The 27,724-nt window shown below is 67.2% G+C and overlaps 1 protein-coding gene across 1 annotated transcript; it reads left to right on the top strand.

Moving 5' to 3' along the window:
- On the top strand, positions 1–27,643 carry PLXNB2 (plexin B2). Its single transcript, XM_068971849.1, has 38 exons — positions 1–56; positions 10,343–10,395; positions 13,748–14,833; positions 15,160–15,342; positions 15,438–15,566; positions 16,056–16,156; positions 16,260–16,386; positions 17,094–17,253; positions 17,846–17,960; positions 18,030–18,138; positions 18,214–18,315; positions 18,664–18,756; positions 19,158–19,239; positions 19,329–19,489; positions 19,576–19,724; positions 19,890–19,998; positions 20,140–20,276; positions 20,456–20,626; positions 20,991–21,120; positions 21,207–21,434; positions 21,563–21,739; positions 21,829–21,968; positions 22,050–22,150; positions 22,605–22,834; positions 22,922–23,103; positions 23,430–23,496; positions 23,665–23,811; positions 24,322–24,478; positions 24,613–24,713; positions 24,785–24,869; positions 24,980–25,134; positions 25,220–25,380; positions 25,454–25,601; positions 25,963–26,027; positions 26,189–26,264; positions 26,622–26,696; positions 26,795–26,933; positions 27,018–27,643. The coding sequence occupies exons 3-37, from the start codon at positions 13,760–13,762 to the stop codon at positions 26,897–26,899; spliced, it is 5,532 nt and encodes a 1,843-aa protein (XP_068827950.1). The 5' UTR covers positions 1–56; positions 10,343–10,395; positions 13,748–13,759; the 3' UTR covers positions 26,900–26,933; positions 27,018–27,643.
- Positions 27,644–27,724: the final 81 nt, after the last annotated feature.

The following is a 27,724-nucleotide window of genomic DNA, read 5'->3' as shown; positions in this document are numbered from 1 at the left end:
CAGCGCTGCGCCGATCGCGGCCCGGGCGCCATCGAGCCTCCGCAGCAAACGAGCAGGTACGGGGACGGGGCCCCGCTCCCGCGGACGGCCGGGCCGGGGGCGGGCTTCATCGTCAGCGCCGCTTGGCCCTGGCCTGCGGCGCTCGGGACGCGGGGACCCGGGAGGCAGCCGCCCCGCGGAGGGCGACCCGGGCCTCGGCCGCTGTCGGTCCGTCCGGGCAGCCGGCGTAGGGCCCCTCCCGCCTCGCGCTCTTCCAGGCGGTGGGCGAGGCTCGCGGCGCCAGTGGTGGCCCGGCCAAGGGTCGCAAGCGGGGCGCCGCGCCCTCTCCCGCCGCCCGCGCCCCTCCGGAGACGCTGTGGTTCCCGACCCTCCGTACTCTTGCCCCCCAGCCCTCTGGCCACCGAGATCCGTGCACAGGGCGGAGGTCGGCCCTAGCCCTGCAAGAGTCCCAGGCCTGCGCCCACCCAGCCTCGTTCCGGGGTGGCCGAGCCGGAGCTCTCCCGAGGGGCTGGGCCCGCGGTCAGACCTTAGCGGCTCCCACACCCCCGGGCCTGGTGAGGAGGGCATGAGCCAGGGCCACCCTGGGCGCCCCTGTCTGCACCTGCCTGGGTGGAAGGCGGGTGCAGGTTCCGGGCTGGGAGGAGGACGGCCTGGCACCGGGCGAGTCCTGGCGGCCCGGCCGCTTCACTGCGCGGCTGGCTCCTGCGGTTCCGGTGCTTGTTGTCTGAGGTTTGGGTGGACACTCTGGGACCCAGAAAGTCTCTGTACTCGCTGCCCGGACCCTGCCCCTCTGTGTGCCTCCGCCTGCGGGAAGCCCTCCTAGATGGGCCTTTCCCACCATTCTGTGCTCAGGTTGCTTGTAAGATTTGAGGAGGGTCCTTGAGCTCAAGGGCTTCAGAGCTTCCTGCCACGTCACTGGGCTCCTCTTCCCAGCCAGCTTGGAGAAAGGAAGGTCTCAATGGGCCCTGGGGCTGTGGCGGGGGGTCAGGACTGGGGGTGAAGCTCGACGGGAGAACAAGGCCCCCAGAGGCGGGGGCTCAGCCGGACCCCATACCTGGACGTCACCCTGGCATAGAGTGGGGAGCCCCAGAGTTGGGCAGCTGGGGCAGGGGCTGCCGGTGCTCTGCCCTGAGGCGAGGGTCCCTAGGAGGGCACGGTCAGCATCGGCCTGGCCGAGCCGCTGAGTGTGTTTTGTGGCGTGTCAGCTTTTAGGGATTCTCGGAGAAGATTGAAAGCAAGCAGGTGCTCTCAGCAGACCTGAGCTTGTCACCTCTTCCCAGCACACCTAGCGGTGGCCCACTTTCATCCGAGTGTGGGGGGAGGCTTGAGGTCTGGCCTGGGGCTCCTCGCCCCAAGAGAGGAGGGAAGTTGCAGAGAAAAACAAGGGTTTGGAATTCAAGTCCCCCCTCCTCCGCCGGCCGCCTGCCAAGAAGGAATTATTTTGGATTATCCAGCCGTGTCCAGTCACCCAAGGGGGAGGCTGCAGCCGTGGGAGAGAGATCCACTTCCGGGGCCATGGGTTGAGAGCCCCAGGAGGGAGGGACAGGCAAGTCTGGGCAGCTCCAGCACCTTCCACGGCTGAGCAGCCGGTCAGGGGCGGGGTGGGAGGGGCTGTGTCACCCGGGCCTGGAGAACGCCCCAGCAGGCCTGTCGAGCCAGCCTGGGGTGCGCCCGGGTTCTCTGGGGGAGGCCTTGGGCCAGGAGGGATCCTGGACCTCTGGTCTCAGGGCCCCAGGGCAGCCACCCCGCCCAGAGACCCCCCTTCACCTCTGGAGGGCTCAGCACCATGCCCCAGGCCCTGTGAGGCTGCCTCCTGCGCTGGGTCCGGGGACACACCTTGGGCTTGTTACTCACACCTGGCGGTCGTCCGGTGTGTCCCAGGGTGGCAGGGCAAGCAGGGGCGTGACCTGGGCTGCCTGGAGTGGGTGGGGCGCTGGGGTTCCCCAGGGCTGAATCTGAGACCATTCTCCCGCCTCCTGACTGGCCCACTGACGAGGCACACTTGCCTGAAGCCCCTCCGACCGCCCAGCCCCCACCTCCACGTCCCCACCTGTCAGTCCGTCCCACCGGCGAGGGGTTCCCCAGGGAAGGGGCCCCGCGAGGAGCTGTCTGGACTGCTACCCGTCACGTGACCTGTGGGGTCCCTGCGGGCTTGCCCGCAGCCGCACCCCCAGCGGCCCCTGGAGAGTCCGCACTGGGAGGCAAAGCAAGGAGCTGGGCTGGAGGGCTGCAGCCCAGGGGCCTGGCTGCAGCCCAGGCGAGTGGAGCAGAAGAGATTGGATTGGAAGGCTGGTGGGGGGCAGTGGCGGCAGCCTGGGGCGGTTCCGTATGGCATATGCCCCTCTGCCCCCGGGACAGCTTGGTTACAGGCTGTGAGCCATCCCGGGCGAGCGTCGTGCTCTCTTCCCTGCCTTGGTCTCACATCGCAGGGGCCGGGCTGGTGGTGCCTGGGAACGCTGGGCGTGGGACCGGCTGTCGCTTCGGCACCTCCCCACGTGGCCCCTGGTCTGGTCTGGGCAGATCCGCGCTGCGATGCCAGGCCCTCTGTCCCGGGGCTGTCCTGTGAGCAGGAAGTTGTCATTCACGTCAGGTCTCAGGCCTTTTTGCTGCAGCAACAGGCACAGCCCCCTGCCTTGGCTTCCTGGATGGGGGGATAGGGTTTTCCTCTTTGCTGAGACCCTCTTGTGTCCAGAGCCTGCTCTGGGGTGGGAAGCAGTCCTGGGCGGAGAGGAGCGATCAGACCTGTCGAAAGCCGAACCCGGCTGGTCTTCCAGCCTCGACCCAGCTCACTGAGGTGGGCGCAGTTTCACAGGGACCAGTCTCTGGTTCTTGTGGGGGCTGGACAAGTCCCTCCCCCTGAGGCTAATGGCTATTTGTGTTTGGGGCCTTTAAACGTCTTTGGTTTCAAGTTACAGGACAGACTGGGCTGCTGGTGGCCCGTAATTGGTGGGGGGCGCCGGGCTGTGGAGGGCTGGGGGGGCACTCCGTTTCCCTCTTCTGCCCCTGCCGCATGTGGCCCCTTCGTGGTTTTTCCCTTCCCTGGTTTCATATCCTCTTGTGGGTTTCTGCTTCCCTCTGTCCCAGAGGCTTTGAGGGCCTCGGTCCCCCAGCTGACCAGGCAGGAGCCCTGCCCTCTCCTGGGCACCCCCGCCAGACCAGGGCACAGCTGCTCGTCTGAAGGGCAGGGCAGGGCCTCCTGGCCTGCCTGCAGCGCCGAGCCTGGGGCCCCAGGACTCGGCTGGCCTCCGTGGTATTCACACGCCCATACAGTGGCGGGACCCAGACCCTCAGGTGCAGCCTGGAGCGACTGTGCGCGCGCCCGCAGCTCTGCCCCTCTGGTCCCGGGGAGGAGCCCAGGGCTGCCCCCTCCCCTGGCGCTGGGGCCCTGTTCCTGCCCTCGGGGCCTCTCTGGAGCCCCTCTGCAGCTCCATGCAGCCTCACTCGGAGACCGGCCCCCCATCACTGGCAACTCTCCACCCTGTGGGCTGGCTGCGCTGGGCAGAGGAGGTGTGGTCCTGGGGTGGGGCGGGGCACCTGGGAGAGGGCTCGGCCTGGGGCCCACGTCCCTAGCCCCTGAGATCACGAGACCTCTAAAATGGGGTGCATCCTGGTGCTAGATGAGTCCGGGCCTGGGCACGCAGGGAGCGAGTGAGGCCTTTGGGTGTCACCCAGGTGCTGACCCTGGTGCTGGCATCAGCCCTGCCCTGGACTTGACTCTTCTGGGTGTGGAGACAAGGCCGCTCGGCGCAGGTGGCCAGCAGATCCCCTGGGGGTGCGGGAGGAGGGGCACTGGGATGAGCTCAGATCTCTGTGCCTGATGCGGGCCAGCTGAAGCCCCCGCTCAGGAAGAGGAAGAAAGAGGGAAGAGGTTTGATGTCAGCTCTGCAGACGGCCACCTGTGTCAACACAGCGTCTGGGCAAGGGCCTCTGCCCCCAAGGCCGGGACAGTTCCGGCCACCGGCCTTCTGCCCGGGTCTGGGGCCGCTGGGCCAGCCTGCTGCGTTGCAGAGCAGGGCCCTGTGGGGTCCTGCCCCTCCCCCCTCCCCAGGCTTTTTCAGAGCTGGGCTTGCTTTGGAGAAGGGGCAGGCCCAGGACACTGCTGTGGGAGGCCAGTGCCCGCCCTGGGAAGGTGGCCACTGCCCTGCGCACACCCCGCGATGGGAGAAGCAGTCTCCAAGCCTCCCTGGGCGAGGGCAGGTGGTCGCATGGCCCCCAGCTCCCCCTTAGCCTTTGAGTCTCTCCCCAGGCTGGCCAGCGGACGTGAGGGGCCAGACCTCCCCTGTCCTGGCATCAGGCCAGATCTGGGGGCCACCGTGGCCATCTCAGGACCCAGGAAGGGAGGTCAGGATGAGGGACAGGAGGCCCAGGATGAGCCAGCGGGGGAGACTGGCCACGCTTCCTGCAGGGTGGGTGGCAGCTCCTGGCTGAACCGAGCCGGCCCTGAGCTGGGGTGGGTGCGGGGCCTGGCCCCAGGGCCTCGGGGCCACTTCCAGGGTGTGCCATCACAGGGAGGCCAGGTGTCCCCCCCCAGTCCTGGCCACCCCGCTGCCCCTTGGCACCTGCGGAGTCCCCTCTCAGCACCCAGCCTCAGCCTGAGCTGGGGCGTTTCCTCGCTGGAAACTCCCGGCGCCTTTGCCCTCTCAGAGCCTGACCCTGAGCCCACCCATTCCCCCCCCCACCCACAGCTGGACTCCAGACCCTCCCAGCCCTGCGAGGCCCCGCCCCCGTGGCCCCTGCAGCCAGCGCAGAGGGCCCAGCCCCCCCTTCCCACGCAGGGTGCCCGGGGCCCGCTCCAGGCCTCTCTGCCCTTCTGGGTGCCCTGGGCAACGCTGAGCTGGGGCTGCCCGAGATGCCCCCAGCCCGAGTGGTCAGGTCTGGGGCTCTTCGCCCCGCACACACCCTGGGTGGAGGGCCAGGACCCCCGAGGCAGGGACCCCTGAGGCATCCCAGATGTGTGCCTGCACGAGAGTGCTCACAGATATGTTGGGGGTGGCTGGCACGCCGGCCTGGCGCAGTGCCCCAGGCTAATTGTGGGGTTCGGCGTGATGTAGGAGGCGGGGTTGGGGCAGCCGCCGTGGAACTGACAGACTGACAGGCAGATTACAGGCCTCGCCTGCTCCTTGCTCACTGGGCCCTCACCCATCCGCCCCCAAGCCTTGCTCCCGCCCCTGCACAGGGCCTGGGAAGGGGCCTGGGCCTGGGCCAGGGCCAGCTGCAGCCGCCATAAGCCTCAGGCAGCCCAGCCAGCCCACCCCACCAGCTGCGGGGGCCAGCCTGGAAAGGGGGCGGGCATCAGACGTCAGAGTCAGTGGCCATGCCTGCCGCGGCGAGCCCCGCGCCCTCTTCACGGCTCCAGCCTCCCTGCTTGCTGGGGGGATGGGGGTGCAGCGCCTCACTTTGGAGCCCCTTGGGAGCCAGGGCGGCTGGGCCTCCCTGACTCTGCGCTCCAAGGCCCTGCAGCACCCTCCCTCCGCCAGCCAGCCCAGCCCACACTGCGCCTCCTATGCCGTGTCTTCCTGTCCCTCTCAGCCTGGCCGTGACCGGCTGCCCACGGGCGAGGGGTCTCTGGGGGTGTCTACATTCACCCGAGGGCCAGTGCTGCGCATCTGTGCACGAGGTGTGGCCTGAGGCCGCAGTGGGCCAGGGCCGACCAGCTGCTGGGAGCGCGCGAGGCCTCCTGACCCTGGGGTGGGGAGGCTCGTCTCCATGTCCCCGGCACACAGCAAGCGTTTGGGGGCTTCGGGCTGAGCAGATGGGGCAGGTCGGCGGGCCCATCTGGGGGTCCCCGTGAGCACAGGGAAACTGACAGAGGCATTAAGCTGCAAGGTGTTCTGGGAGGCGCGGCTCTGCAGAGGAGGGATGTGGGCAAGCCTGAGGGGGAATCAGGGCCCAACAGAGTCCAGGTGCGACATGGGCGGCTGGCACTCAGAAGGGCTGCCAGGAGGGCAGGCCATGCAGCACGGTCTAGCCCGTGGGCACCAGGCCCCACTAAACCCCACCTTCTGCCCCGAGGGCCCGGGAGGCTCAGGAGGCGGTGGGCTGCTGGCGGGCCGGCTTCTATTCTTGAATAACAGTTCATTGAAACGGTGTTCCCCTAAGCCTTCTCTCCACAGGCTCAGGGTCCGGCGGTGGTCTCTGGGTGAGGCAGTGACTGGGGCCTGTTGCCAACAGCATGGGATCAGTCCCGGGCAGCATCCACCCTGCGGCTTTGCCCAGGGAGCTGCAGAGGTGCCTGAGGGTCAGGGTGGGACACAAGACCCCAGTGAGGGTGACAGACAAAGGCAGAGGGGTGCTCTGCACCTCCTCACCTTGGCCTTGGGTCTTGGGCCTTTGACCTCTGGCCACTGGGCAGGGGTGACTTTCCTGCTGGGCCCCAGAGCCCCAGCTGCAGGGGAGGCTGCCCAGTCTCCCTCAGGCCCCGCTGGGAGAAGAGCGGCTGGGAGCCGGGCTGGTGGGGAGGGGGAGGTGACACCCTACACCTGGGAAGGTCCCTTGGGAGGCTCTCCCGGCGCTGACGCAAGGCTCCGGCTAGACGTCAGCCAGGCCCCGGCCCGCCCCGGCCCGCCCCCGCTCGGAGGTGTCTGCCGATCGCTCGGCCTTTGCCCGGTGAGTCTGGTTGGGGTGGGGTGGGGCGTCACGCAGGCGGCACTGGGGCCGCAGTGGTAACTGGCGGACAGCGGAGCGCGGGGGCTTGGGCCCGGGGCCGGCGGGGCTGCCCACCGCGCCCTGGCCGGCGGAGGACAGCCTGACTCCCGCCAGGCTCCTTGGGGACGGGTCCCTGGGACCACGTGGCCGCCACTGCCGTCATCGCAACTGGAGGTCAGTCTGCCCGCGACCGCGCGCCCAGGGGCCCCGGGGAGCCCCGTTAGAGGCCCCTGTGCGGCCCTGGGGGCGCGGGGTGCAGGCTGGGCCTCGGGAGGGGTAGTCCGCGGGCGCCGCGCCGGCTCCGGGCCGCCTTGGGTAGCGAGAACGGGCCGCCCCTCCCCATTGGGGCCGCGCCCGCCTCCCCGACTGAACTCTGACCAGGGCCCCAGGGCGCTCGGCGGGCCGGCCGGTACTCCTCGCCCTGGCCTGGGTGCCGCGACGCTACCCTCCCCTAGCGCGCGCCCACTCCCCGCTCTTGTTTTGAAAACAGCGGAGGCTCCGATTTGCCGGCGTAGCGCCGGTTTTGTCTCCTCTGATTTGTTTCGCGCTCCGGGCTAATTGCAAATTTGCATTTTCGTCGCGGGAGCGGAGCGCAGGCGGGTCTCCCGCCGCCTGCTGCCCGGCGGGGGAGGGGCGGCGCTCCTGGCCGGACCGCAGCCCTCGCTACCTCCCGGCCTAGGGTCGGGGGAGTGACTCGCGGCCCCGCGCTCTCCGCCAGGGGTTGATTCCTCCACTCCCTCGGTCCTGGGGTCCTGAGTGCCCGCCGCGCGGTGCTAAGGCTGCCCCCCAACCCCCACCATCTCGGAGTGACCCCACCTGGGCCTGAGCCTCTGTCTGAACGGCCTCTTCTCCCTGTCGGCCGAGCCTGGGTCCCCTGCCCGAGCCCACAGGCTGCCAAGGGCCAGCCCCCCGCCCCCTCCCTCCCCCCTCCCTCCCCCCTCCCTCCCCCCTCCGCAGATCTGGCGGCTCTGCGTGGTTCTGACCTCAGCGCTGAGACGTCGCTGCCTCAGTTTTGCTGATGATAGTGACAGGGAGGGCCAGCCTGCGCCCCAGGGCCCTCCTCCTGGGGGCCAGGGCTGCAGGGGGCCCTAGCCTGGGGTGGGATCCCTGCCCTGCCCAGTGGGCACCTCCTGTTTGCCTTTTCCTGGCGGGGGAGCAGGGCGTGAGGCTGCTGCCTAGGAGAAAGGAACCCAAGGAGGGAGCCTGGGGGCGGGGCGGGGGTGGGGTGGCCCGCTGGGCGCGGCTCCTCTGCTCCCCAGGCGGTGGGTGTGTGCGGAGAGGCCCTGTCCCCTCCGGTGCTCAGGCTGGGGGAACACCCACTGGGGGGGGGGGCTTGGGGACCAGCCCAGGGCGCGGGCACGTGCACGTCCAGCCTCCTCCACCATGTGTCGCCCCCCGTCGTGGTTCACAGGGCTGAGACCCGGAGGCGCCCACTGGGCCAGATCCTGTGTTTAGACCTTGCTCACCGGCCCATCAGTGAAAACCGTGGGCCATGGTGTGTGAGAGATGGTCCTGCAGGGCTGGGTCAGGCTGGCTGTCTCCGGCTTCTGGGGGGGGGGGGGGGGATAGGCGTTTTCCAGGGGGACGGCAAAAGCAGAGGCACAGTGGCATCATGATGTCACCCTGAATCCCTCCTCCAGGCACAGATTCACTTACACCTCCCAGCCTCACACTGTGGTTGGGGCTGTCATTACCCCCGTGTCCCTCACAGGGAAACTGAGTCTCAGTGTAACTTTGTCCATAGCCCATATAACCCTGGGTCGAAGGGATTCGGCAGTGGCACTGAGTGTGTGTGATTGTGGCGGGGGTCACCAGGACCTCGCACCTGTGGGCGTTCAGGAGAGGGGCCTTCACCTGAGACGGCAGGAGTGAGTGGAGCTGCCAGTTGGAGGCAGGGTGGACATGATGGGGCAGCTGGGGGCCAAGAGGAAGGGAGGTGTCCAGGTCCTTCAGAAGGGAATGTGGGCTGCGGGCGCCTGCTTTCGGGAGGAGAAATCTGGGGACTGCCTCCAGGAGAGTCTGAGAGGGGGTCCATCTCAGTGGGTCCCTTGGTGCAGGTCCGTCAGGTGAGGTCGCGGCTGGGTGTGTGGGCTTAGAAAGAGGGGGTCCCTTGGAAGAGGCCAGCCTCCCTTGGCCTCGCCTCCAGCACACGTGCAGCACCCCCTCCCAGGAATCTGGACAGGTGGAGGGCTGGGGCTGGGGACTCAGCCATGCCAGGCAGAGGGAGCAGGCACGGGGCACACGGAAGGCAGCGTGATGTCCCTTCAGGGGCAGGCCTGCATGCTCCGGCCCCAGGGCTGTGGATCCCGCCTTCAGCCTCGAGGCCAGGCCTGGCCCGGCCCGGCCCTCTCTTAGGCTCCACCGGCCGGACGCCCTTTGGTTTGGCCCTGACTTTGCCTGTGGAGTGGACTTTGCCCCTTTCACAAAGGCTGCCTAGGTACCTTCACCCCCACACCTGGAGCCTCAAGCTCCTGTTTCTGGTTAACCGTTCCCCGCTTAGCTGGGGGCTGAGGACGCCAGCGGGATTTCCTGCCCTAAGTGCGTAGGTGTGGCGCCCCCCACCCGCAGGCCTTGCCCCTGCTGGTCTCCCTCAGAGCTGCTGGGGGTCCTTCCAGCCCTGGGCCCTCCTCACAGTGTTGGTCCCCACATTTGGGGGCTGTCTGGCACAGGAATGAGGTGCCTGGGGGCATGCTGCTGGCAAGCCAGACAGGGAGCCCGTGGTCTGTGGCTGTGATGGGGTGGGATTCAGTAGACCAGTGGCACGTGCATACTCAATATAATCTTGCGAAAACATTTTCAAAAAGTGGCAAATACTGCTTTACTGTCTCAGCCCCCTCCTCCCTGCCTCAAGGCTCACCATGACTTTCAGTTTGGATGTCGTCTTCTACAACTTCTCAATTAAACTCCTGTGTGTCTGTATCAACCCCCATGGGTGGAGAGGCCTGGAATTCTGCACCACAACTGTCCTCAACAGGTCTGGGCTCTGTCGGGGTCCACATGGACCACCCATCTTCACCAGCACCGTGGGTTCTCAGGGTCCTCCGGTTGCATACTTCGGCGCTGAGAAGTATCCTTGACCAGGCCCTCCCTGCGGGTACACAGGCGTGTTTATCCAGGAGGAGAGGATACAATCGCAGCTTGCTGAGTGCTACAATGTGACAGGCTTTTCAGGCCCACATCTTTTAGTTCTTACAGACCGCTGGGGTTTCACAGATGGGGAAATGTGGCTCAGAGAAGTTAAGTAACTTGCACAAGGTCGGACATCTAGTGAGGAGAATCGTGGAGTTGTGTGTGCACGTTTTTTCAGAAAACAATTTTACTTTTAATCAAAGTGATGTACCTTGCAGGATCTTAGTTCCCCCAACAGAGGACTGAACCCAGCCCCTCGTCAATGAAAGTGCAGAGCCCTAATCACTAGACAGCCAGGGAATTCCCTTCTCTGCCTCTTTGAGCAGAGGCTGGAGGGGCATGCCTGCATACACACCAAGTGGACCTGTGTGCCCGGGGGTGCTGGGCTTGGGGCTGGGAGGCCAGTGTCTGGGCGGGGCTGAAGGTGGGGTGGAGAAGGCAGGAGGCTGAGAGTTTCCTCCAGGATGGCAGAGGCCAGCTGGGGCCCCATGGGCTGCTCCTCGCTCCCCAGGCGTGGAGGCAGGGGCCAGGCTTGTCGTGAGACCACCATCTCTCCTTTGCTTTTTAGAGAATCTCAATGTCAGCCTGGTGCAGAGACTGAGACAGACCACTGAAGCCTGGGTGAGTGGGGGCTAGGGCAAGCTGGGGAAGGTAGTGGGGGCCACAGCCACGCAGTGACAGAGTGACGTGTCCCCACAGGTCTTGTCTGGCCAGGCCCAGCGGGCACATATCTGCCCAAAACCAGGTGCCCTGCTGTGGGGGCTGGCAGGCTCACGTGGGAGGGTGGGCTCTGCAGGGAGCCAGGAGCGCAGCTGGGCACTGACCGCAGCGCTGCCTTCTGGGAATCGGGCCTGGAGCGAGGGGCACATGTCCAGACGGCTTCCGGGCCGGCAGCAGGCTGGAGCTGTGGACTTCTTGGAAGTGCACCTCCGGACTTCGGCCAGGAAGAGGCGTCTGGTGCCCCTGAGGAAATCCCCGCTGCCCCGGTGAGCAAGCAGGGGTCCTGGGCTGCCTTCAAAACAGGAAGCGCCCGTTCCGGGAACACCAGCCGCAGGGAGCTTTGCCGGCTGCGCCTGGCGCCTCCGGTGCGGCGGCCTGAGCATGGCTCCTGGTCAGGTGGGTCACCCTTTGCTCCTGGGCCTGGCCAGGCAGGTCACCTGAGGCTTTTGTTTGTCCAGGAAGTGGAGGGAGCTGCCGCCTGGAGTCCTAGTCCCTCCTGTGACACAGTACAACCCGCGCTTGCGAGAGGGTCTCACTCTGCCCACTGCCCAGAGGGCTCCTAGGGGTGGCAGGGAGCCCAGGTCTGGCCGCGGCTCCTGGGGGTGGCAGGGAGCCCAACATCTGGGCCCCTGGGAGTCAGCAGCAGGATCTGGTCCTCTGGGTGAGGGCACACAGCGCCTTCACCCCTCACGTCTGGTGTGGCAGGCCCGGGGCCCCTGCTCCCAGGCGCTCAGTCAAGTGGGCACTAACCAGAGGACGACCAGAGCATTCGGTCCAGGCTCTGTGACCCGCCCATCTCCTGGGCCCGAGGGAGAGGAGCGTATGGGGGAGTGGGCGTTGTGCCGGATCGGTCGGTTGTGGGTTCAAGTCCTCCGCGCGCTTGCCGATGGGCAGAGGGGCCTGGACACGGATCAGTCGGAGACCGGGGCCCCTGCTCCCAGGGGCGGCTCATGCTCAGGCCGCAGCTCCGCCCCCGCCGGCCGGCCCGCCCCCGCCCCCGCCCGCCCGCCCGCTCGCTCCCTCCCTGGGCTCCGGGAACATTCCATTCATTCCGCGGCCGGCCGTGGCCGGAGCCGCAGCCGGAGCCAAGGCCGAGCGGGGCCGGGGTCGCGGCGGCGGCGACGCGGGGACGCGGGTGAGCGGGGCCGGGCGGGGGGACGCGCCAGTAGAGGCCCCGGACGCCCCACCACCCGCGCAGCGCCGCCGAGCGGACTTTGGGCCCAGACGGGCCGGCCAGCGGGGCGGGGCAGCCGGGGCTCGGGGCGGCGGGGGCGGGGCGGCGGGGCGGGGCCTCCGGGCAGGCCGCCCGGCCCCGGGCCTGGGGGGCAGCACCGCAGGCGCCCGAGCGTCCGGCCCCGCGCGGCCCGGGACTGGCGGGTGGCCCAGCCCCGCGCCTGGGGGCCTCCGGGGCGTCCTGTCCCCCGACTCTGCGCTGGTGGGGCCCCTGCCCCGGGCGGGCCTGCGGAATCTTCCCTCTCCTCCCCAGCCTCTCCGCGCGGCCCGGTCACCCTGGCTGCCCCGCCCTCCTCCTCGGGCCACCTCCGCCCCCTTCCCAGGTCCCTGCCGTCTCCCCTGCTGGACACCGTCCCGCCGGCCTGTGGATGGCTCCTCTCCCAGCAGCTTGTCAGGAGGCCCAGGCGGGAGCGCTTCAGAGCAGGGCGTCCTGCGCGGGGGGGGGGGGGGGGGGTCCGCTGTCCCACCGGGGGCCCCCCTCCCTGGCCGGGACCCGCCGGCGCCCCCCGGTGGCTCTGGAATGAGGAGGCTTTGTCACCTGGTTCTTGGCTACGCCTCCTCCGGGGGCTCGCGGGACTCGTGGGCCGTGGTGGAGACAGGAACAAAGGGATGGAGACCAGCCACAGCCTGGCTGGGGGGCTTCCTAGTGCCCCAGGGACGCTGGGGCGGGGGTGCTGCGGGGAAGGCAGCCACAGCCTGGGGTGGGGGTGGGGGATCCTAGTGGTTCAGGGAAAGAAGGAAGTCGGATTGCTTCTGTGTAATAGTCACAGGTCCATGAGAGGAAGCCAGTCAACATAGCTTTGGCCAAAGCCAGTGTCCCAGAGAAACCTCTCCCTGGCCACGGAGCAGACAGCTTTCTCTCTCCCGGAGGAGGCCTGGGCAGGAAGGGCTGTTGCAGGGAAGGACAAAAGTAGTTGTTTCTTGAGTGAATAAGAGTGTGTCCAGGGAGGTGGTGTCGAAGGTGGCTGCAGCGGCCATTGTGGGCAATCTGGGAGGCCAGGGCCCCTTGTTACCTCTGCCATCCGGGCCAGTCTGCACTTGGCCCTGTGGGCACAGACAGGGCTGCCCTAAATGTCTTGCCAGGCTCAGAGACCCTCGGGGCAGATGTCAGGGGTCCAGGGATGAGGGCTGGGACACAGATTGGGAGAGGGCAGCCCGAGGCGGTGGAGGCAGAGACTCTCAAGATTGTAATCAGGGTCCCCAAGGTGAGGACATGCTGGACCACCCCAAACCAGGAGAGGCCGGCACGTTGGCAACCCTGAGCTCAGCCCTCATGCACACAGACACGGGAACAGGCCTGCATACCCACACAGGGGTGTGTGCTCAAGTAGATCCCTGCACACTGACGTGGCCTGCTGCAGCCCACACGCAGCACCACTCTCAGACTCTGGGGTCCCCTTCTCAGAGACCTGAGGGTCTCCCCAGCAGGGCACAGGCAGGGTGCCTGGACTGCCGTGGCCCTGGGGGGTGGGGGTGGGAGTCAGGGAGGCGGGCCAGGCTACAGTCCCCGCAGTTCCGCTGTTTCCGGTCGGATCCCACTGTGTGCTGAGAGTCAGGCGCAGAACAGGTGTGTGGTCCTGTTTGCATGTTCAGGGCCTGTCGGCTTGGGTCTTGTGGGGAGTGTGGTCTGGAGGTGGTGCCTCTCAGATCACCCGCGCTGTGGGGTCATGGGACATGAGTGCCTGGGAGCCTTTCTGGAGGAGGTGCTCTGTTGTCTCAAGGTGAGCCTGAAGGTGCTCTGGTAACCTGGGGGCGAAGGCCAGGGCACAGTCCTCTAGGGGCGGCTGGCCACACCCAGGCCTGGAGCTGCAGCGCTGGTAGCCTGACCCATCAGAGGTTAGGTCACAGGGTGGTCCTCTTGAGGAGGCTTGGGAGATGGTCTCCTTGGAGTTGAGAGTGGGTGTGTCTGGCCAGAGGGGCGGGAAGGCAGGGAAGGGAGTGGGCCTTGGGCTGGGCATCAGGAACAGAGTGGGTGGGTCCTCCAGGCCCGCACAGCCCTGACCCTCCTCTCTTCTCACAGGGTGCAGGGGCAATGGCGCTGCAGCTCTGGGCCCTGGCCCTCCTGGGCCTGGCAGGCACGAGCGCGAGTCTGCGGCCCCGCAAGCTAGACTTCTTCCGCAGCGAGACGGAGCTGAACCACCTGGTGGTGGACGAGGCGTCGGGCATGGTGTACGTGGGCGCGGTGAACACACTCTACCAGCTGAGTGCCGACCTGCAGCTGGAGCAGCGGGCGGCCACGGGCCCGGCCCTGGACAACAAGAAGTGCACGCCTCCCATCGAGGTAAGCCAGTGCCACGAGGCCGTGCTGACTGACAACGTCAACCAGCTGCTGCTGCTGGATCCTCCCCGGAGCCGCCTGGTGGAGTGTGGCAGCCTCTTCAAGGGCATCTGTGCGCTGCGTGCCCTGGGCAACATCTCCATGCGCCTCTTCTACGAAGATGGCAGCGGCGAGAAGTCCTTTGTGGCCAGCAATGACGAGAGCGTGGCAACTGTGGGCCTGGTGAGCGCCGCGGACCCTGGCGGTGAGCGCCTGCTGTTCGTGGGCAAGGGCAACGGGCCGCACGACAATGGAGTCATTGTGAGCACCCGCCTCCTGGACCGGACGGAGGGCCGGGAGGCCTTCGAGGCCTACACGGACCACGCCACCTACAAGGCCGGCTACATGTCCTCCAACACACAGCAGTTCGTGGCCGCCTTTGAGGACGGCCCCTACGTCTTCTTCGTCTTCAACCAGCAGGACAAGCACCCATCCCGGAACCGCACGCTGCTGGCGCGCATGTGCAAGCAGGACCCTTTCTACTACTCCTACCTGGAGATGGACCTGCGCTGCCTGGACGCCGGTGACGCCCAGGCCCCCGCCTTCGGCACCTGCCTGGCGGCCTCGGTGGACCGGCCGGGCTCCGGTGGGGTGCTGTACGCCGTCTTCAGCACGGACGGCCGGGGCGGCAGGGGACCTCGGACCGGCCTCTGCCTGTTCCCACTGGACGAGGTCCACCGCAGGATGGAGGCCAACCGCGATGCCTGCTACACGGGCGCACGAGAGGTGGCCCGCGACACCTTCTACAAGCCCTTCCACGGCGACATCCAGTGTGGTGGACACGGGCCGGTATGTGGCCTCAGCATTCTCACAGGGGCTTGGGCCACACGCGGTGGGTCTGTGCGTGGCCCTGCTTGACACATGTCCACATGCCTCCCTATGGTGAGGGCCATGTGTGTGTGCGTGCAGTGTCTCCACGGGCAGGTCAGCATGAACACCCACATGGGTGCCTCTTCTCCCAGGTGTCGGGTACACCGGGGGTGGGGGCTTGGAGCAGTGAGCACCCAGGGGTGCTTGTGTGCCCGGGCTGGTTCTGGGGCATGTGTGGGGCCCTGAGTGCTTGGGGCCATCGCAGGGGAGAGGCCTCGGGCAGGCGTTGACGCCGTGGTCCGCAGGGTGCCAGCGAGAGTTTCCTGTGTGGCTCGGAGCACTTGCCCTACCCTCTGGGCAGCCACGATGGCCTCTCGGCCAAGGCCGTGCTGCACCGTGGAGGCCTGAACCTGACGGCCGTGACCGTGACCACCGAGAACGGCCACACCATCGCCTTTCTGGGCACCTCGGATGGCCGGGTCCTCAAGGTGAGGCCCAGGGCTGGGGCAAGGTGGCTCCCGGAGGGGTCCTCAGTGCACAAGACAGCCCCGCCCTCACCATGCGCCTGCCCCCGTGCCCGCAGGTGTACTTTGCCCCGGATGGCAGCTCCACCGAGTACGGCGCCGTCCTCGTGGAGATCAACAAGAGGATCAAGAGAGGCCTGGTGCTGGCCGCAGACCAGGCCAGCCTGTACGCCATGACCCAGGACAAGGTGGGCCCTGGGCCCTGCAGCGGGGCCTGGCGGCGTGGCAGGGACGGCCCTCTTCTCGGGCCCCGACCACGTCTCTGAGCACCTTTCCCGCCTTTGAAACTTGCTGTCTCTTCTGTATCTGTCTGGCCCATCTGACCAGAGGATCAGTGCTCAAAGTAGGCCTTCCCCAACGGCAAGCTGGGCTGAGGGGCCACTCCTGTGAGCTCAGATGGCCCAAGTCCCACAGCCTCTTGGGGGCTGATGCAATGGGCACCAGGGAGGTGCCATAACCAAGGGCTCCTTGGAACCCGGCGCCAGCTGATCCCGGGCGAGGTCTAGTCTCCTGGGCTGCCCGGAGCCATCCCTGCTCAGTCTTGTGTCGGTGTTGAGGCTCCTATATCTTAGCGGGTAAAGGTGGGGTTGAGCCGGTGGTCCCAGGCGTCGGTGTCTGGGGGGGTCCTCTCTGGCTGGAGGCCGTCCGTAGTCACGCTCGCTGCCTGGTGCCCTCAGGTGTTCCGGCTTCTCGTGCAGGAGTGTGCAAGCTTCTCCAGCTGCGCTCACTGCCATAGCTCACAGGACCCCTACTGCGGCTGGTGCGTCGTTGAGGGCCGGTGAGTGCCTGGGTCTCGACCCCACCCAGAATCTGGGTGTGCAGCCCCGCCCCGGCCTGGGGGCTGATGGGCACCAGGCTAAGACTGCCCCCCACCCTCGCAGCTGCACCAGGAAGGCGGAGTGCCCCCGGGCGGACGAGAGCGGCCACTGGCTGTGGAGCCGCAACGAGTCCTGCGTGGCCATCACCGGGGCCCAGCCGCAGAACATGAGCCGCCAGGCCCAGGGGGAGGTGAGTGGCGGGGGGTGGGGGCAAGGCCGCCCCTCATCCAGGCTGTGGGGATGGCTGGGGGCCACACAGGGCTGTGCTCCTGGCTGTGGGGATGGCCGGGGGCCACACAGGGCTGTGCTCCTGGCTGTGGGGATGGCCGGGGGCCACACAGTGCCCTGCTCCTGGCTGTGGGGATGGCCGCCCCTCACCCAGGCTGTGGGGATGGCTGGGGGCCACACAGGGCTGTGCTCCTGGCTGTGGGGATGGCCGCCCCTCACCCAGGCTGTGGGGATGGCTGAGGGCCACACAGGGCTGTGCTCCTGGCTGTGGGGATGGCTGGGGCCCACACAGGGCCATGCTCCTGGCTGTGGGGATGGCTGCCCCTCACCCAGGCTGTGGGGATGGCTGGGGGCTACACAGGGCTGTGCTCCTGGCTGTGGGTGCTAAGCCTGGGCACAGGAACTCTGTCCTTTGCGTGGTCCCCTTTGACCTGGGGCGCCCCTGAGAATCCAGGGCAGACCCAGGCCCTGTCCCTGGAGTGACCCAAGGGGGTCCCATTCAGGGGAAGTGGAGTTGAGTTCTAGAGAGCTTTCCAGGGGGCAGGGGTCCACATTCAGGAGGGCGGCCAGAGAGCAAACCAGGGGACAGGTAGCATCTGGCTGGGAGGTGGCCCGCTCGCCAGGTCGGGACGGAAGAGTCCTGGCGTGAGCGGCGCGGCCTTTCCCCAGGTGCAGCTGACCATCAGCCCCCTCCCGGCCTTGAGTGACGACGACACGCTGCTGTGCCTCTTTGGAGGATCGCCGCCGCACCCCGCACGGCTGCAGGAGGGCACCGTGGTCTGCAACTCGCCGAGCAGGAGCAGCCTCCCTCGCACGCCGCCCGGCCAGGGTGAGGCATCTGCTGCTGCCTGCCAAGCCTGGCCCCAAGTGCCCACTGACACCCCAGGCTGCCCACCCCTGACTGGCCCCGGGTGCTCACTGAGACCCCAGGGCCATACCCTGGCTGGGTGGCATGCAAGCAATGTGTGATGGGCACCTGCCCCGCCCCCACCCCCCGCCCCAGCCAGCTTAGATGGGTGAGGCCGTCCCTGGAGGCCAGGCCTGGCGCCGAGCTTGTCCCCTGAGCACATGGGGTGGTGGAAGCCGGCTCACGGGTGAAGGCAGGGCCTGTGCAGTGACATGGCCAGGACCTGGCAAGCACTCTGCCCTAGACGCCAGGGAATCACGGCCCTCGACGCCCACAGGGACAGAAAGATGGCTAGCGGTTCAGGGCGGGGGGCAGGCAGCACGACACCAGAGCTGGGATCTGACGGAGGCCTGGCTGAGCCCTTGGGGTCAGTTCCAGCCAGGATCTCTGCACTTGGTGTCCTGTGGGAGACTGACGCAAGGCTGGCCTGGGACCACGGGAGGCCCGGTTCTAGCCTCCCGTCCCCCACGGGCCAGCCTAGCCCACGGCCCCACCCAACGCTGTCCCTCCGCAGATCATGTGGCCGTAACCATCCGGCTCCACTTCAAACGCGGCAACGTCTTCCTGACTTCCCACCAGTATCCCTTCTACGACTGCCGGGAGGCCATGAGCCTGCAGGAGAACCTGCCGTGAGTGGCTCCCCCGCCCACCCCTGGCCCCCGTGCGGCCCCCATGCCCCTCACCGCCCCCTCTTCCAGGTGCATCTCCTGCTCCAGCAATCGCTGGACCTGCCAGTGGGCACTGCTCGAGCACGCATGTCAGCAGGCCTCTCCAGGCCCCGAGGACGGTGTCGTTGGCGCCCATATGGTGAGGGCCTGGGGCCGCCGGGGGCCCAGCTGCTCGGCCGTGGCCCGGCAGATCCTGACCGCTCCCCCTCCCCAGGAGGACGACTGCCCCCAGTTCCTGAACCCCAGCCCGCTGGTCATCCCCGTGAACCACGAGACGGATGTGACCTTCCAGGGCAAGAACCTGGACACGGTGCAGGTGAGGGTGCTGCGGGGCCCAGGCCTGGGGGTGGGGCTTACTCCGGGCCTGGCCCCTGCAGACTGGAAACCATCCCCGCTTGGCGCTCAAGGCCCAGTGTGTGGGGGAGGCAGAGAGATCTGGGAGGATGGGCGGCGTTTGGACGGGCCGTGCGCGTTCAAAACCCGGGCAGCGAGTGCTGCTCAGGAGGGAGCAGTCAGTGGGCCCAGGCGGGGACCGCGCTGTGGCAGAGTGTTCCTTGGGTGGGGACGCCTCAGTGGCCTGGGAGCTGTGTGGTGCAGCGGGCTCTGGGGCCCAGGGCGGGGTGGGGTGGCCCGGCCGGGGTGTCCTGACTGGCCCGTCTGGCAGGGCTCCCCACTGCTTGTGGGCAGTGACCTCCTCAAGTTTGAGGCGTCAGTCAGCACCCAGGAGCCAGGAACCTTCTCCTTTCGGACCCCAAAGGTATGCCTCCCTGGGTGGGTGGGCCGGGTTGGTGGACCCCATGGAGGCGGCCAATTCCCTCCGCGGCTTGATGGCATCACCGACTGAATGGATACGGGTCTGAGCGGGCTTCAGGAGGCGGTGAAGGACAGGGAGGCCTGGCGTGCTGACCCCCACGGGGTCGCACAGAGTTGGACACGACTGTGCAACTGAACAGCAACAAGCTTGAGGGGTGCGGGGGTCAGGCCCACCACTCCACCCTGCTGAGGAAGCAGGCGGCAGGCAGGCACAGCCCCGGGGTGTCCCCGTGTCCCCCGGCTCCCTGGAATGGGAATCACCCTCCGCCGTGCGGGGACACGTGGTCCTGGCTGTCTGGGACCTCGTGGGAGCAGGGGGTGCAGTGTGTCCCCGTGTGCCCCTAGCTGACCCACGACGCCAACGAGACGCTGCCCCTGCACCTGTACGTCAAGTCGTCCGGCAAGAATGTTGACAGCCGGCTCCAAGGTGGGCGGGCGGGCGGCTGGGCAGGCGGGCGGGCAGGCAGGCGCGGGAAGCAGGACGGCCCTGCCGACGGCCGGCTTCTCCCTCCGCAGTGACCCTCTACAACTGCTCCTTCGGGCGCAGTGACTGCAGCCTGTGCCTGGCCGCTGACCCCGCCTACCGCTGCGTGTGGTGCAGCGGGCAGAGCCGCTGTGTGTACGAGGCTCTGTGCAGCAACGCTACCTCCGAGTGCCCGCCGCCTGTCGTCACCAGGGTGAGCCCCCCACCCCCCCACCCACAGGAGAGCTCCAGCTCTGCTGCCCCGGGACCCTCGGGTCAGCCAGGCTCTGCCAATTTCAGATCCAGCCTGAGACCGGTCCACTGGGCGGAGGCATCCGCGTCACCATCCTTGGGTCAAACCTGGGGGTCAGAGCAGACGACGTGAAGAGGGTCACCGTGGCTGGCCAGAACTGTGCCTTTGAGCCAGAACGGTACTCCGTGTCCACGCGGTGAGTGGGCAGTCCATGACCTGGACTCCCAGGGCTGGGCTAGGTCCTGTCCTGTGGGGCCAGAGGACTGGGGGGCATGGAGAGGGAAGACGTGGTTCAGGTGTGCGTGGGTGCCCAGGCCCTGCACACCCACAGAGTGTGCCCACCTGCCTGCCACCCACGCAGGATTGTGTGCACCATCGAGGCTGCAGAGGCACCCTTGACAGGCGGTGTCGAGGTGGACATCAACGGAAAGCTCGGCCATTCACCTCCCCATGCCCAGTTCACCTACCAGGTAAGTACCTGGCAGGTCAGCACAGATGTGGGCAGGGTCTGGGGGCCTCCTGACGGCGGCTGTGGCCCAGGGGAGGCCGAGCTGGGTGGAGGGCCTGCGTCCCCACCCAGCCCTGAGCCAGGCGCCCTGCCCCTCTTCCAGCAGCCCCAGCCCCGCAGTGTGGAGCCCAAGCAGGGGCCGCAGGCGGGCGGCACCACGCTGACCATCAGTGGCACCCACCTGGACACAGGCTCTGAGGAAGACGTGAGAGTGACCCTCAATGGCGTCCCTTGTAACGTGTGGGTGTCACCCACGGGTCGCCAAATACTGGTCTCCCCTGGTCCTGGGGACAGGGTGAGGGCCCTCCGGCCATGACCCTGTGTCCATCCTGGAGGAGGTAGCCCCAGGCAGACCCACTGGCCTGGGGCTGGGGTGGTCCCCGGGTGGGGCTGACGCTGACTGGCTCTCACACCCTCAGGACACAGTTTGGGGCCCAGCTTCAGTGTGTCACTGGCCCCCAGGCGGTTCCGGGAGAGCTGGCCCTGAAGATTTACTATGGGGGCTCCGAAGTGCCCAGTCCTGGTATCACCTTCACCTACCGTGAGAATCCAGTACTGCGGGCCTTCGAGCCGCTGCGGAGCTTTGTCAGGTGTGACGGGGGCCCCTTGGTAGCAGGTGCCCCCTACACCCACCCCGTCCAACTGTTTCCCAGGTGCTCTCTGCCCTCCACCCTCAGGATTGGCAGATGCTGGTCTGGGTGACAGGAGGCCTCCAACACTCCCCCTTGTCCCCCCAGGTCCCTTCCCCCTAGACACCCAGGTGGACAGCCTCCCTGCCCTCTCACAGTGCAGGATGGCAGTGCTCTGGGCACACCTGCTGCAAGGCAGGTCTGTGCTCACCCTGGCCTGCAAGTATATCCCAGGGTGTGGTGGGTGGGGTCAGGGACGGAGCCTCGCAGGGCACTTGCCTTGCCCGGTGTGCCGCTCTGGCACTGTCTCCTCCCTGTCCCTCAGCGGTGGCCGGAGCATCAACGTCACAGGACAAGGTTTCAGCCTGATCCAGAGGTTCGCCATGGTCGTCATAGCTGAGCCGTTGCAGTCCTGGAGGCAGCGGCGGGAGACCGGGCCGCTGCATTCAGTGACGGTCAGTCCTGGTGCCTGCTGCGGGTACAAGCCAGGGCTGGAGGCCCGCTGTGCCAGGTGGCCTAAAGGTCCCGCCTCGGCCCTCAGGTCGTGGGCACGGAGTACGTGTTCCACAACGACTCCAAGGTCGTGTTCCTGTCCCCGGCCGTCCCTGAGGAGCCCGAGGCCTACAACCTCACCGCGCTCATCCGGATGGACGGGCACCAGGCCCTGCTCAGGACGGAGGCTGGTGCCTTTGAGTACGTTGCCGACCCCACCTTCGAGAACTTCACCGGGGGTGTCAAGAAGCAAGTCAACAAGCTCATTCACGCGCGGGTGAGGACCAGCACGGCCCCGGCGGGCAGGTCCTGAGCGGTGCGGGCAGGGAGCAGCCCCAGGCCTGGCCTGAGCCGTTCAGGGCCTCCCTGATGCCCTCCTGGTCACTGTGACGACCCCCACCCCAGGGCACCAACCTGAACAAGGCCATGACCATTCACGAGGCTGAAGCCTTTGTGGGTGCCGAGCGCTGCGTCATGAAGACGCTGACGGAGACGGACCTGTACTGCGAGCCCCCGGAGGTGCAGCCCCCTCCCAAGCGGAGGCAGAAGCGAGACACAGCCCACAACCTGCCGGAGTTCATTGTGCGTGTGGGGGGCCGCAGGCTGGGGTGTGCATGGGGGGGTGTCTTTGGTGTGGCCCCCCGGTCCTTGCTGAGTCCCTCCCCACGCAGGTGAAGTTTGGCTCACGGGAGTGGGTGCTGGGCCGAGTAGAGTACGACACGCGCGCAAGTGACGTGCCCCTCAGCCTCATCCTGCCGCTGGTCATCGGGCCCATGGTGGCTGTCATTGCTGTATCTGTCTACTGCTACTGGTGAGCCCGCGCCCGCCCCTCGGGCACACCCACCGGCCGGCACCACCCAGGCCGGTCCCAGGAGCTTCCCTGTGCCCCCAGGAGGAAGAGCCAGCAGGCGGAGCGCGAGTACGAGAAGATCAAGTCCCAGCTGGAGGGCCTGGAGGAAAGTGTGCGGGACCGCTGCAAAAAGGAGTTCACCGGTAGGGGCTCTGGGGCGGGTCCCAGGAGAGGAGGGCTCAGGGGCCGGATCCCAGGGGAGGGGGGCTCGGGGGTGGGTCCTGGGAGAGGGGGAGCTTGGGGGGCGGGTCCCGGGAGATGGGGGGTTCGGGGGTGGGTCCCGGGAGAGGGGGAGCTCGGGGGGGGGCGGGTCCCGGGGGAGGAGGGTTCGGGGGGGGGGGGCGGGCCCGGGAGAGGGGGGCTCGGGGGGCGGGTCCCGGGAGAGGAGGGCTCAGGGGCCGTATCCCAGGGGAGGGGGGCTCGGGGGTGGGTCCCGGGAGAGGGGAGCTTGGGGGGCGGGTCCCGGGAGATGGGGGGTTCTGGGGTGGGTCCCAGGGGAGGGGGGCTCGGGGGCGGGTCCCGGGAGAGGGGGAGCTCGGGGTGGGGGGGCGGGCGGCCGGGGATGGCCATGCGTGACTTACCCCGACCCCCTTGCAGACCTGATGATTGAGATGGAGGATCAGACCAACGACGTGCACGAGGCAGGCATCCCCGTGTTGGACTACAAGACCTACACCGACCGCGTCTTCTTCCTGCCCTCCAAGGACGGCGACAAGGACGTGATGATCACGGGCAAGCTGGACATCCCCGAGTCTCGGCGGCCAGTGGTGGAGCAGGCGCTCTACCAGTTCTCCAACCTGCTCAACAGCAAGTGCTTCCTCATCAACGTGAGCGGGGCCTTTGGGTGGGGGCGGGGCCTTTGGGTGGGGGCGGGGCCTCTGGAGGGGCGGGGCTCTGACCGGCCTGCCCTTCAGTTCATCCACACCCTGGAGAACCAGCGGGAGTTCTCCGCCCGCGCCAAGGTCTACTTTGCGTCGCTGCTGACCGTGGCGCTGCACGGGAAGCTGGAGTACTACACAGATATCATGCGCACGCTCTTCCTAGAGCTCATGGAGCAGTACGTGGTGGCCAAGAACCCCAAGCTGATGCTGCGCAGGTGTGTGGGGCAGGGCGGGGGCCCGCCTCGGGGGCCTGGGGTAGGGGTGCAGCGGGGCGCACAGGTTTGTCCAGGCACCTGGACAAGTGAGTAGGGTAGTGAGTAAGGCGGAAGGAGGCGTTGCTCCTGTGTGGTCAGCACTGTCCCATGGGGTGGAAGATGAAATGCCCTCCCTGAGGGCCCTGGGAGATTGGTCACTGCAGGAGATGGAGACCCGGGACGTGGACGGAGTCTGGGCTGCTGCACCTGGCCCGGGTACCTGGAAGAGCCAGCTGGTCCTCAGGACACTAGCAGGTCCCTTGTACAAAGCCTTTCTGCACCTTCAGGTCTGAGACAGTGGTGGAAAGAATGCTGTCTAATTGGATGTCTATCTGCCTGTACCAGTATCTCAAGGTGGGTCCCACCCAGCTCTGCCCGGGGTGGGGGAAGGGCGAGGTCCCAGGGGGTGCTGGAACCCTCCAGTGTCCACCTTCCTGGGGCCCAGCTCCATCTGGATGGGTCTGCTTCCCACCCTGGTGCGGTCAGTCCCACCCCTGGTTCAGCCACCTTACTTTGCTCCAGGATAGTGCAGGGGAGCCGCTGTACAAGCTCTTTAAGGCTATCAAGCATCAGGTGGAGAAGGGGCCGGTGGACGCCGTGCAGAAGAAAGCCAAGTACACCCTAAACGACACGGGGCTGTTGGGGGACGACGTGGAGTACACACCCCTGGTGAGCCCCCAGGGCTGGGTTCTGGGCCAGCCTCAAGACCAGAAACTGGACACCACTTGCTTCCTTCATGGACTTACATTAGCACCCGTACCTTGTGTTGGGCCCACCCCTGCCCAGGGAGGGGTCTGGGTCCTGGATCCCTGGAGAGGGGCTCTAGGGGCCACAGCCCCAGGCCAGCTGCCTCCTGGGTTCCCAGGCTGCTGCAGGCATGTGTGGGGCCCAGCGCACCAAGCGTGTGGTGGTAACTGTGTACAGGGAAGTGGTGCTTGGCGTGTGCTCCTGTGATTACCTGTGTGTTGTGATAGCTGCACGTGAGCAGCCCCCTGCTGTCTGTCCTGCTGAGCCACAGTGCAGGTGAAGATGAGGCCCCGGGTACTGTCGGGGCTCAGGATGCTCTGCCCCTTGACCTCCACCAGAGAGGTTGCCATCAGGAGGAGGCCCAAACCTGCTTCCAGTCTGGGGCGAGCGAGGGTGAGGGCCCCTCCCCAGCTGTTGCTCTGTTCTGTGCAGACGGTGAGCGTGATCGTCCAGGATGAAGGGGTCGATGCAGTTCCGGTCAAGGTCCTCAACTGTGACACCATCTCCCAGGTCAAGGAGAAGATCATCGACCAGGTGTACCGCACACAGCCTTGCTCCCGCTGGCCCAAGGCTGACAGTGTGGTCCTCGGTAAGCTCCATCCCTGGAGGCTTGGCTCTGTGCCTAGAGAAGCTGGGTCGGCCGGGCCGTGGGGGTGGCAAGAGGGAGGCCGGGCCGCGTGGGCTGGGCTGGGGTTCCTGGAGCTGGGCTGTGTCCTCCCACAGAGTGGCGTCCTGGATCCACAGCCCAGATCCTGTCAGACCTGGACCTGACCTCTCAGCGGGAGGGCCGGTGGCGGCGTGTCAACACGCTGATGCACTACAACGTGAGTGTGGCAGCAGGGAGGGCCCGCGGAGGGTGGGGTGTAGAGCTGGCCCTCACGTCTCTGCTCCCCAGGTCCGGGACGGAGCCACTCTCATCCTGTCCAAGGTGGGGGTCTCCCAGCAGCCCGAGGACAGCCAGCAGGACCTGCCTGGGGAGCGTGAGTCCCTTCCCCTTGTCCAGCCCCTCCTGGCCCCTGAGGACCTGAGCCCGGTGCTGGGACCCCGGCCCTGGGCTCTGGCCTTCGTCCCTCAGCAGCCGCTCCCACAGGCCACGCCCTCCTGGAGGAGGAGAATCGGGTGTGGCACCTGGTGCGGCCCACGGACGAGGTGGACGAAGGCAAGTGCAAGCGCGGCAGCGTGAAGGAGAAGGAGCGCACCAAGGCCATCACCGAGATCTACCTGACCCGCCTGCTCTCCGTCAAGGTGGGCCTCGCAGGGCGTGTGGGCGGCAGGCCTGGCCCTCCCTCCCCTCGCCACCCGGACGAGCTGACCCCGCCCCACCCCGCAGGGCACGCTGCAGCAGTTCGTGGACAACTTCTTCCACAGCGTGCTGGCGCCCGGGAACGCGGTGCCGCCGGCGGTCAAGTACTTCTTCGACTTCCTGGACGAGCAGGCAGAGAAGCACGACATCAGGGATGAGGACACCGTCCACATCTGGAAGACCAACAGGTGGGGGTCTGCCCGCCCCGCTTGCCTGCCTGCTCCCGGAGGCGCCTCCTCACGCCCTGTTGTTCTGCCTCAGTTTACCGCTCCGCTTCTGGGTAAACATCCTCAAGAACCCCCACTTCATCTTCGACGTGCACGTCCACGAGGTGGTGGACGCCTCCCTGTCGGTCATCGCGCAGACCTTCATGGACGCCTGCACACGCACAGAGCACAAGCTGAGCCGCGTGCGTGCAGCTGCGGGCCGCCCGGCGGGGTGGGGCCCTGGACCTGGGGGGCGTCAGGGAAGCAGGCGGCGGCGGGATGAGGGGGTCAGTTCAGGCGTGGGTTTGCACGTGAGGCTGGAGGTCAGGAGGCAGGCCGGTGCCTGTCCCTGGCGTGATGGGAGGGGCCCTCTGGCAGTCAGGGACTCTGTCGTCCTTCCCCTTCCACATGTAAGAGTGAGTTTTACTGTAAATTACAAAACAACAAAGACACCGTCAGGTCTGTGGCCAGGCGGGGCAGCTACCCTGTGGGAGCCCTTCCCCCGCACACCCTTCCTCCTCTGGGTGTCGTGGCCTGGGTGTCACTGGGCTCCAATCCCCACAGGACTCTCCCAGCAACAAGCTCCTCTACGCCAAGGAGATCTCCACCTACAAGAAGATGGTGGAGGAGTGAGTCCCGCACCCGCCTGCCAGGCCAGACCCCGCCTGCCCACCCCCAGCGCCCACCCAGCCCCTGGGTGGTGCCTGTGATCAGGAGGAGGGCCCAACCTCTGGGGACCACTGCCCCCACTTCCAGCGCCCCCACCGGCGTAACTCTCTCTCCCCCACAGCTACTACAAGGGGATCCGACAGATGGTGCAGGTCAGCGACCAGGACATGAACACACACCTGGCAGAGATTTCCCGGGTAAGGGGGGCACAGGGAACACAGGGGGGGACCCCCACACCCCAGGATTAGCCCCCTGCCCCACCCTGAAGGCCCCGCGGGGGGCAGGCAGGAGTCAGCCCTGGGGGCAGGTGATGTGCCCGCAGGACCCAGAAAGGCGCTGGGACACATGGCGCGCTGGGACACGTGGCGCGCTGGGGCAGCCCTGAGCCAGCCCCGCCAGCCCAGGGCCCGCGTGGATGGGAAGCTGTCTGTGCCTGGCACGCTGTGTGTCTGAGTGTTGTGATGGGATTGGAGGGGGCCCTTCGTATCTGCCCAACCCCTGGGGTACGGCTTCTGGCCCCTATGGGTCATGCAGCCCCTGCCCCGGCCCTTCAGGCACACACGGACTCCCTGAACACCCTCGTGGCCTTGCACCAGCTCTACCAGTACACGCAGAAGTACTATGACGAGGTAGGGGGCCCGGCCTCCCCGGGGATGGCAGCGCTCATCAGGCGCCCCCTCCCCTGGGCTGTGATCTGACATCACCTGCACCCCCTCCCCCAACCAAGATTATCAACGCCCTGGAGGAGGACCCCGCTGCCCAGAAGATGCAGCTGGCCTTCCGGCTCCAGCAGATCGCAGCTGCGCTTGAGAACAAGGTCACGGACCTCTGATCTCCAACCTCCAGCATCACGGTCTGGGACACAGGTGTGTGACGCGCAGTGCCAGGCGCTAGGCAGCCCTGGGGGACGGGGCTGAGTGGGCAGGGCTCACCCCTTCTCTCTCCGGCAGAGGAGCAGCCCCGGGCTTCCGAGTGTGTGTGGCGGGGGACTGCCCCCCCTCAGCGTTTGTAGCCACGTTAGCCTCTTTCCCTGAGCAATAGAGCCGGGCGCCGCCAACACCAGCTCCCTCTCTAAGAACCAGCATCCAGTGTCTCCTGAGTGATTCGAAAAACGTGCCTTACGCCCCGGTGCCACGCTGGGCTGCTGGGGGCAGTCAGGCCTCAGTCCCCTCCCCGAGCACCAGCAGCCGCCTCAGACACCTGGCTTTGGCCTCCAGCGGCGGAGCTTGAGTGCCTGCGGCCTCCGGGACCCAGTGCCCAGACTGTGTGCCTCCGCCCCGCCCGGACGGAGGCAGAGAAGCGGTACGATGCCTCCCTGGCCTCGCAGGCCTGCCCTGCGGGGTGCCGGCACTCCGGGGACTCCGTGCTGCAGGCCCCACCTCAAAGGTCAAGCTGGACGTCAGACGTCGAGGCCCAGGCGGCCAGAAGGGCCCCAGCAGACGGGGGTTCCTGGTCTCGGCCTGTCAGACAGGCTGACCCGGAGGCCCTGCCCAGGTCTGGGGGGCCAGGAGCGGGTCTGCCAGGACCACCCCAACCCTTTTTGTAAATCTTGTGAATTGTAAATTGAATACAGTTGTTTTTTTCATCCTGCTGGTTGGCTGGGTTCTTCTTGGAGCTGCCGGTCTGCCATCCCTGCACAGCTGCCCTGTCCCCGATC

The sequence above is a fragment of the Capricornis sumatraensis genome, chromosome 4, assembly GCF_032405125.1.
Source record: "Capricornis sumatraensis isolate serow.1 chromosome 4, serow.2, whole genome shotgun sequence".
NCBI lineage: Eukaryota > Metazoa > Chordata > Mammalia > Artiodactyla > Bovidae > Capricornis > Capricornis sumatraensis.
Note: the sequence above shows the minus strand (reverse complement) of the source record. Positions and strands in the feature narration are given on the sequence as shown.